Consider the following 10,000-nt stretch of genomic DNA (forward strand, 5'->3'; position numbering starts at 1 on the left):
CACATATAGTCAGCCAAGACTTAATGATTCATTCAACATCATTACCAAAAGTTATACAATCAACAGCAATCAACATTAAAAGTAAAGAAAATAGAGAATAGAAGAGAAGAAAAAAACCCTTAAAAATCCAGCCGAGACTTACTTGCACAGAATGCATCCGTCTTTCAGGAAGAACTCGAAGTCCACTCTGGCTGCCTCGTCGATCATGTTATAGATCCAGATAAGGATGTCATTCTCCTTAATTGTGTCGCGCTGGGAACGAGAGAATGAAAATAGTGGTAGTTGTAGGAGTTGGAGAAGGAGTAGGAGTAGGAGTAGTAGTAGTAGTAGAAGTTTAATTAGTAGTAGTAGTAGTAGTAGTAGAAGTAGTAATAGAAGTAGTAGTAGTAGAAGTAGATGTAGTAGTAGTAGTAGTAGTAGAAGTAGTAGTAGAAATAGTAGTAGTGGTAGAAGTAGTAGTAGTAGTAGTAGAGGAAGTAGTAGTAGAAGAAGTAGAAGTAGTAGGGTAGTAGTAGAAGTAGTAGTAGAAGTAGAAGTAGATGTGGTAGTAGTAGTAGTAAAAGTAGTAGTAATAGAAGTAGAAGTAGAAGTAGAAGTAGTAGTAGTAGTAGAAGTAGTAGTAGAAGTAGTAGTAGTAGAAGTAGAAGTAGATGTAGTAGAAGTAGCAGTAGTAGTAGTAGTAGAAGAAATAGTAGCAGTAGAAGTAGTGGACGAAGTAGTAGTAACAGCAGCAGCAGTAGTAGTAATAGTAGTAGTAGTAGAAGTAGTAGTAGCAGAGGTAGTAGTAGTAGTAATAGAATAAGAAGTAGTAGTAGCAGCAGTAGTAGTGGTAGTAGTAGTAATATTATTATGATTGATAATGATAACAATTATGATAATAAACATACAACAATAATAACAACAACAATAAGAAGAATGATAATAATAATGATAACAATAATAATAATAATAATAATAATAATAATAATAATAATAATAATAAAAACAATGCTAATAATAAGGATAATAATAATAATAATAATAATAATAATAATAATAACAATAATAATAGTAATAATAATATCTACAGAATAACGTGTAAAAACAAAGACGTATGTTTGAGTGTGCGAAGGTGACATCAGTGAGCGCTTGCGTTTGTGTGTCGCTCCTTCTTTCAGTTATTCTTGCTCTGTCTGTCTGTCTGCTTTTCTCTCTGTCTATCTGTCTGCTTTTCTCTCTGTCTCTGTCTGTCTGTCTGTCTGCTTTTCTCTCTATCTGTCTGCTTTTCTCTCTGTCTCTGTCTGTCTGTCTGTCTGCTTTTCTCTCTATCTGTCTGCTTTTCTCTCTGTCTATCTGTCTGCTTTTCTCTTAGACTGTCTGTCTGTTTGATTTTCTCTCTGTCTATCTGTCTGATTTTCTCTCTGTCTGTCTGTCTGTTTGCTTTTCTCTCTGTCTCTGTCTGTCTGTCTGCTTTTCTCTCTGTCTCTGTCTTTATCTGTCTCTCTGTCTGCGTCACTGAGGCTGTCTCTGCCTGTCTGTCTATCTCTCCCTCTCCCGTCGTTGTTTCTGTTTCTGTTTCTGTCTCTCTGTCTCTCCTCCACCTCCCTTTCTTCTCACTCATCTATTCACTGCTTTTTATACTTGAATGTTTACGAAGTGAAGTATAACAACTCGTAGATCGCGAAGATGTACTGCATGAGTTATTTATATTTTGGCGCCCTCAGTAAGACCTCTCAGTGTCTCGGCATCTACCAAATATTCGCGCATTTTTATACTATTACAGCGGAATGGAGTGTCTCTTTAGGAGAACGAGAGACAGTATGAATTTACAGCGCAGGGGTGAGCTTGGCGTCGTGAAATGAACGATTGATATATGAATTATCACTCTAATTGATTAATAATAGTAATAATAATAATAATGATAATAATAATAGTAGTACTACTACTACTACTACTAGTAATAATATTAATACCAATACTACTAATAATGGTAAAACAATGACAATAATAACAATCACTCCTAAAATACACAACATGGCTTAATCCGTATAACACAAGTGATTTTGTAGAGCGTGAATGTCACCAGAACAACACTGTAGCAAGCCATTGTCTCTGTAGTAAATACGCACTAAAAATACGAGCTCACGTCTTGGCAATACTGAGAAAGCAAAAATGTTTTAAATAAAAACAAGCACAAAAAACATTTCCCACGTAGTAATATATATAGATAGATAGATAGATAGATAGATAGATAGATAGATAGATAGATGGATAGATAGATAGAAGATACAGAGAATCCTTTTTCTTTGCATTGTTTGTTATTTTGCTGATTGGTCCCTTTTCTATTTATTTGTTAGTAGCAAGGGAGGTATAGAGATCGAAAGAGATATATAAATAAATATATATATAGATGGATATTGAGATATAGATATAGATAGGCAGGTAGATAGAGAGACAGATATAGAGATAGATAGATAGATAGATAGAGAGAGAGAGAGAGAGAGAGAGGAGAGGGAGAGGGAGGGAGGGAGGGAGGGAGAGAGAGAGAGAGAGAGAGAAAGAGAGAGAGAGAGAGAGAGAGAGAGAGAGAGAGAGAGAGAGAGAGAGAGAGAGAGAGAGAGAGAGAGAGAGAGAGAGAGGGAGAGGGAGGGAGGGAGGGAGGGAGGGAGGGAGGGAGAGAGAGAGAGAGAGAGAGAGAGAGAGAGAGAGAGAGAGAGAGAGAGAGAGAGAGAGAGAGAGAGAGAGAGAGAGAGAGGGGGGGGGGGCGAGGGAGAAAGAACGAAAGAGAGAGAGTGATATATAAATAAATAGATATATAGATGGACATTGAGATATCGATATAGATAGACAGGTAGATAGATATACATAGATAGAGAGATAGTGAGAAAGATAGATAGAGATAGATAGATTGATAGATAGATAGATAGAGAGAGAGGTGGGAGAAAGAAAGGACGAAAGAGAGAGAGAGTGGTGACGTAGAACAGGAAATTGCAAAAGTCGAATAGAGAGACAGAAAACCACGAAAGGTGAAGAAGAAAACGAGATAGACAGATAAACAGAAAAAAACAACTAAAGAAAGATAAAGATACAGAAAATGAAAAGGAGATAAAAGAGAGGCCAAAAGAGATGAGAGACGAGTGCCGAGAACTGGTTCACAGGAGGCACAATTTCGTCATGTTTATCCGAGCGTAAAAGGTTCAGGGTGGATATAGCACATACCCGGATGTTGCTTCAGCTGGGCGAGGATAAAGACAAGAGGATAAAGAAGGGAATAGAAATAGAAAGTTAAAGATGGAAGAAGGAAGTAGACCAGGTAGAAAGACAAAATCGAGGAGAAAGGTAGGGGGAGAGAAAAGTATAAAGGACTTAGAGTGAATGAGATGTCGCAAAAAAAAGTCAACCTCAGTATCACACGAAAGAACATAAAAGAAATATTAACTAATTCCTTAAACACAAACATCCAATGTAAAACGGAAGTAAAGAGCAATGTTTCCCTTCGTAACAAGCATGTGTGTGGAATGCAGCATAAGAAAATATGAGCGCGAGTGCCAGAGGAAATATAAATGGGCTCGTTTCCCCCCGTTTGTAACTGGGATCTTTTTTTGGCGTGAAGTAAACATCTCGAAGCGTCATCTTCCTGTCTGACGTCATACATTTGCGGGTGTAAACATCGGTAATGTCTTTTTGTTGTGACTATTGAGCGTGCTGTCAATTTTATAATCATTTATTAGTATCTTACGTATTTTAGATAAGTATTAGGAGGGGTTGTGGAGGATGGGTCATATAAATAGCTTACCATCTTTTGAAGAACTTAAGTGTGTACGAGTTAAGCAGGAAGAAAAATAATATTGATAAAAGATAGAGTTGCGTAAGACTATTGAAAAAAAAAATCTTCAGCTTCAGATTCAGCCTTCATGGTATGTTGCATCATTTGTTCTCGTAAAATCTTCCGTTTTTCGTTTCTGTTTATTGTTTTATTCAACCATAAACGTCTTGACAGTGTTGTGACATCACTTTTCAAAACAATTTATGATATTCAGAAAAGAAAAGAAATAATCCCAATAATATCTGCTTTGTCTGATTTATCTTCTTGTTTCTACCTTAAATTAATCGATTTACCTAAAGTAAGTGGAGCAAGATAACTTTCAGCAGATGACTACCACAGTACCATAAACGATAAACTTACTACCACAATACACAGGGTAGAAATACAAAATAAACAAGGTACAACTACAATATAATGGACAGTAACACATTAACAGTCCATAGTTAGTAACCACAATGTACAGCAGAGTGACACAATAACAGTAAGGCAACAGAATAAGAGACCAGGCGTAAGCAACGAAAGGTAGCGAATAGAGAATTTGCTGAAGGGGAGGTCGGGGTAGAAAGAAGATAAAATACTACCAGCAACAAAAATAACCAATTCGGTAGAAGGACTCTGTACACGAAGATTATTTTTTTTTAAGCATTGTTGAAAAGCTTTATTGTCTTACTGAAACTCGAAATTTGGTGGGAAACATTTAATCGTGTAATTAATAATTATTATTTGTCTATTGATAATTTCAACAGCAAGAGGAACTTGTAGTAGAATAATTTCTTTGGATAAGAACGATTCTTATGCAGCAGTGTTGTTGTTACACATGTATATATTTATTTGTTTATATAGAGCTATGTATCTTAAGTTTTTTATTCATATGTTATGTCATTTACTATTTTTTTTTACATCGGATTTAGGAGGCGACAGGGTTAACCTTAGATACGAATGTAACCCTGATGTATTTAACGTAATTTTTTTTACATTGCTATTAACCCAACAAGATCCCTATTCTTGTCACTGTGTATGTCAATATTTGCTCAATATTTACAGCATATGGTTTCATCTGCGTGTTATACTTATTTACACAAGCGAGCAAACCAAGCGACGACAAATGCTTAGTTGTCTGTGTAAAAATGGAGCAAGTTCAAGGAATACGAAAAGTGGCGACTAGCAGCAACCAGGAAAATATGTGATTAAAGCAAATAATTAAATGATCTCTACTCCTTCATTACCTTATCAGCCACTATCCGTGTACTTGCGAACAGCCACGCCCTTGCCAATGAAACAAAAGCTAGTGCAATTCTCCCTCTGCCAGTTGTAAGCAAACGTCTTTAATCGAATCTGAACGAGACATGACCTTCACTGGTAGTTTAGACTCCATCGGCTATAAGCGTCTGCAAGCGAGCGAGCCCAGGAAGTTATTTCAACTAAGAAAATAATTTGTGCTTTCTTTCTTTGTCGGTGTGACTAGGAACAAAGGACGGCGGAACTTGCTCGTATGTGCTATATCTTATTATACGAATATGTTTCCCTTCTTTAAATCACATACGCTATCATGTGTGAAAAAAGGAGTAGTAAAACATTTATGAATGAAGTGGGATAATGCATATGCCACATCAATCTCTTTCTCGAAGAAAAACTAATGCACATCCTGGTTGTGTTGCAGCCAAGGAATGCAACGACCTTGGTCTCTGAGTGAGCAGATTTTTGTTTTCACTGACTCCTCGTTTCCAACGTAGGAGAGGTAGTATTATTTCAAGAATGTGTTCATTTCGCAAGCAAAAAATAATTTACGTGACTGCTTTTGATATAACTTAATAAAACATTTTGCTTTTCACTTCGGAAGCAGTTTAGAAATGACAGAGCAGCAAGACTGCGAAGCTCACACAGAAGACATTTACTGCCTACTTTGTAGAAATCAGAAACTTCAGTAACGTATCCGAAACTTATCAAGAATTATACATGTTTCATTGTAATTGATCTGTTGATAACGATATCGTCTGGTGCAAGGATTCTGAACCTTTAGAGTTACGGACCTCTTTAAGAATCTGATGAAAGCTGTCGACCCCCTTCCCCTGAAATATTCACATAAACATAACTTTTCATGGAATGTGTATATTGTACTTTATGAATTGAAATTTGATTTTTCCATACATATACGTGATGCACAAAGTATTACTAAACTTTAGAGTAAACAATCTAAAATCCAATTTTATTAAGATCAGGATCCCTTGATTTCTAGTGACAAGTGAAATGAAATGTTATGCATTTACCGCAGACTTTGTATACTTCTTTCCATCGATAAAACGTCTTTGTATTTCCCTTTTCTTTTTTCCTATTTACAAATATTATAAAAAATAATATAGAAATTATGTATTAATCTCGCAAAACCCACCATGTGAGGTTCCAGGATATCGGGCTCCCCTGCACAGTTGAGGTTTTCGGGGTTATCCTGCGTGAAGACGAAGTTCCCGGGCATCTCGCCGGTGTTCAGGGAAGCGTCGAAGGCTTTCTGCCGCTGGTGGAGTCAAGGGAAGCGGAAAGGCCGGCTTGAGGAAGGGTGAGAGCCACGGTTTTCGCGAGTGCTACCATGCGTGACACACACCACGCCAATATTCGCTGGTACTGCTTCTTCCCACCTTTGGCTGAGCGGGTAAAGAGAAATTTACATATATGAAACATTTCTGAATTCCTATTGCTGTTGGTATTATTACGATTATCATCTCTGTTTTCACTGCTAATAAAATCATTATAATCAATCATTACTGTTAATAGAGTAAATTACCTAATTAATCATTTACCGCAATTCCCGCAAAAAAATAATCATTTACCGTAATTCCCTTTCAGCAGAAGGTCTTTGTAGAGCTACGATAAACGACCATAACCCAGCAACGAACCACACCGAACCACGACACAGCAGCGAGAACCAGACGCGCCCCGGACGATGATCGAACCGCGACTGGATCCCGAGACCCGAGAGCGAGCGACGGGTCAGGAGGGACGAAGGGGAGGGGGGGGGGTATTCTCAGGATACTAATTATTTAAGTATAATCATCTCTATTCCATGCTTACATAGAGGAAATAATCTAATTTAGAGCCAAGAAGGTCGTCTCATACACGCACAAAGGCTAGATTTTAGGGAAAGTACATGTTTTGCACGTATTTGTCGTATTGTTAGAAATATTAACTCGAAATTAGAAAGGCGTTGCGGCAGAGGGCGCGGACGTTCGGGACTTGGCATAGACTCGCCTAGTCCAGCTTTTTTATATATATTTATGCGTTTATATTCTCAGCTAGAACATATTTTTCCAAGTCGGCACAAAGTAACGTATAATTTCATCAAAAGAATTTACATCTTACTTAGATTATCCCTGTACGCCTTTGATAACCACGAAACTCGAGGAATAAATAAAGAAAGAAAAGCAGGGATTTTCTGCTCGTTCTAATTTCGGGGGAGTATTTCACATGGTCGCAAACATAACACACTTTCCTTCCCCTCAAGGACAGAACAAACATCCACGTACTCTGCTGCTGCGAAGAAAAGGCATTTGGCTTGTTATTCTGAAATTTATTAGAGATGATGCATTTTTTTTTTTTGTCTTATTATTGAATGTTGGTTCTGATAAGGAGGTGAGCATAGAATATTGTTTGTTATAATGTATAAAGGTCTTGTATTCTGTGTACTATTCAGGATAAAATCTTGCTTTGTAGAATGCAGTATTGCGAAGGAACTAGGTTTTGTGGCACAGATATTAAGGCATTAATTAACCATGAGTGGTTAAAAGAGAAACATGAATTGCAACTGCGCATGTACAACGTATGCACGCTTGAAAAAAGCTGATAGTCTCTCTCTCCCTCTCTCTCTCTTTTCCCTTCTTTCTCTCTCTCTCTTTCTCTCTCTCTCTCTCTCTCTCTCTCTCTCTCTCTCTCTCTCTCTTCCTCTCTCTCTCCCTCCCTCTCTTTCTCTCTCTCTCTCTCTCTCTCTCTCTCTCTCTCTCTCTCTCTCACACACACACACACACACACACACACACACACACAACACACACACACACACACACACACACACACACACACACACACACACGCACACACACACAAACACACACACACAAACACACACACACATACACACACACACACACACACACACACACACACACACACACACTCGCCTACAAACGCCAGCACATATACACTCAAACAAAAAAGTGAACGCAAACACACTAAAACACACAGACGCCGGAACACAAACAAACAGACGCACATTCACCGACATCCGTACACATAAACAACCACATGATAAAAGCAATGAACAATTCTAATTGTACGCTAAATAGTCCTTGCATCTGCCAAAACAAAACCAGCCAAGCAAATTGATTCGACATCACTAAAAGCTCAAGAATAATGATCAGCAGACTTGATGCAACTTTCACGTAGCTAATTAAACGATTTTTTTTCTTTTCGAAAATAATGTTAAATAAGATTTGATATTACTCTTCATAATTTTTCGAATAGTTATATTATATATATATTTTTTTTTTTCTTCTCAACAGTCAATTATTCCACTTTAGGACATGGGCTTCTCTCAATTCACAACTGAGAGGTTATTTGGCAGTACCACCCTTGCCTGATTGGATGTCCTTCAAAATCAACCGAGTTTCGGCGCGCTAACACTTGTACCACTTCCCCTATGGCACCTGCGTTTAACTTCTCAAGGCGATGTCATTTCCTGGCCGTGAGATCGGGCTTGAGCCAGAGTTTTTTACGAACTCGAGACCATGAGGGTCGGAGTCCAGTGCTATAACCCTTGGACCATCGCGGCAGCCATATATATATTTTCTTTTGGTGCTGAATCACGTGACGTTGGCGACCAGATGCTGTCAATACTCTTCATCATCATGGTATAACTAGGCAAAATACTCATTGATTTGCCATTGCCTTCTGAGGGTATACTGTGAGAGAGTACCCTTCTCCTTGCACACACACACACACACACACACACACACACACACACACACACACACACACACACACATACACACACTCACATACACACACACACACTTCTGCCAGAAATATAACTACCATTGGGGTCGTAGCTCGTCCACCTTCCCCACTGATTTGGTATCAATGGATCCGCCGTTGGCTGGCGTCCCTGAACCCTAAATTACCCAAGGGCCCGTTCGGTTTCATGGCGCCGACCGCACTCGCCAGTCACAGCATGGTTAATAACAATCATATGAGCGCATTTTATAGAAGTTAGGAGGGACTGCCTAACTCTACGCACGATCTTCACACGCTGCCTGGATGCAGTTTAGTGTCATACCCATTCGTGCACGTATGCATGTGAGTGTGTGTGTGTGTGTATGCATTCATACACACGCATGCAAGCAAGCGCGCACACATGCATGTTGTAGATATATGTTCAGATAGACAGTTAAATACTGTCTATCTGTAAATATATATATATATATATATATGTTTAATCATATATAATATACACACACACACACGCGCGCGCGCGCGCGCGTGTGTGTGTGTGTGTGTGTGTGTGTGTGTGTGTGTTTGTGTGTGTGTGTGTGTGTGTGTATGTGTGTGTGTGTGTGTGTGTGTGTGTGTGTGTGTGTGTGCGAGTGCATGTGCGTGTGTGTATGTATGCGTGTATGTATGTGTGTATACATACATATATATGTGTATGTATATATATATTATATATGATTAAACATATATATATCTATTTACATATATGTATATATGTACATATATCGTATATGAATATTTATATATGTATATATATGTATATATATATATATATATGTATATGTATGTATATGTATAAAAAGGAAAGCAACCACAATAAGAAATTATAATGAATCGTAACATTTCGAACTCTTCAAGAGTTCGTCATCAGACGAATAACTAATCGTACTGGACTCATGGAGATAATTTTGACAAGCTTATACAGTGGTAGAGAGAGGAGAACGAACAAGAACAGAATCAAGTCTCAGGAGAACTGCCAAGAGCAAAGAGTCTGGGGAAGGTCATCGAAGCCCCACTGACCAACACTAGAGCTGAAATTAGGCAATTTTCTCTTTAACAAAGCTTCTGGCATTTTTCTTTCGTAAGAATTCGCTGAATTATTCATTAATTTAGCGTCATCCCAGTTAAGTTGGTGACCTCCATCACGTAAATGAATGA

General features: G+C 38.1%; 1 protein-coding gene across 2 annotated transcripts in view; it reads right to left on the reverse strand.

Annotated features, from left to right (window-relative positions):
- LOC125043392 (myophilin-like) overlaps window positions 1-6,763 on the reverse strand; it is a 13,005-nt gene extending 6,242 nt beyond the window's left edge. The window contains exons 1-3 of one of the 2 annotated variants that reach the window (XM_047639494.1): window positions 6,631-6,763; window positions 6,195-6,444; window positions 143-252 (exon numbers count right to left, since the gene is read on the reverse strand). In XM_047639494.1, the coding sequence (XP_047495450.1) occupies window positions 143-252; window positions 6,195-6,278 (194 nt within the window). In that variant the 5' untranslated portion in view covers window positions 6,279-6,444; window positions 6,631-6,763. Of the gene's footprint in view, window positions 1-142; window positions 253-6,194; window positions 6,445-6,584 lie in introns of both variants that reach the window. The other variant, XM_047639495.1, reaches the window with a different exon arrangement.
- Window positions 6,764-10,000: the final 3,237 nt, after the last annotated feature.

The sequence above is a fragment of the Penaeus chinensis genome, chromosome 33 (genome assembly GCF_019202785.1).
Source record: "Penaeus chinensis breed Huanghai No. 1 chromosome 33, ASM1920278v2, whole genome shotgun sequence".
Classification (NCBI taxonomy): domain Eukaryota; kingdom Metazoa; phylum Arthropoda; class Malacostraca; order Decapoda; family Penaeidae; genus Penaeus; species Penaeus chinensis.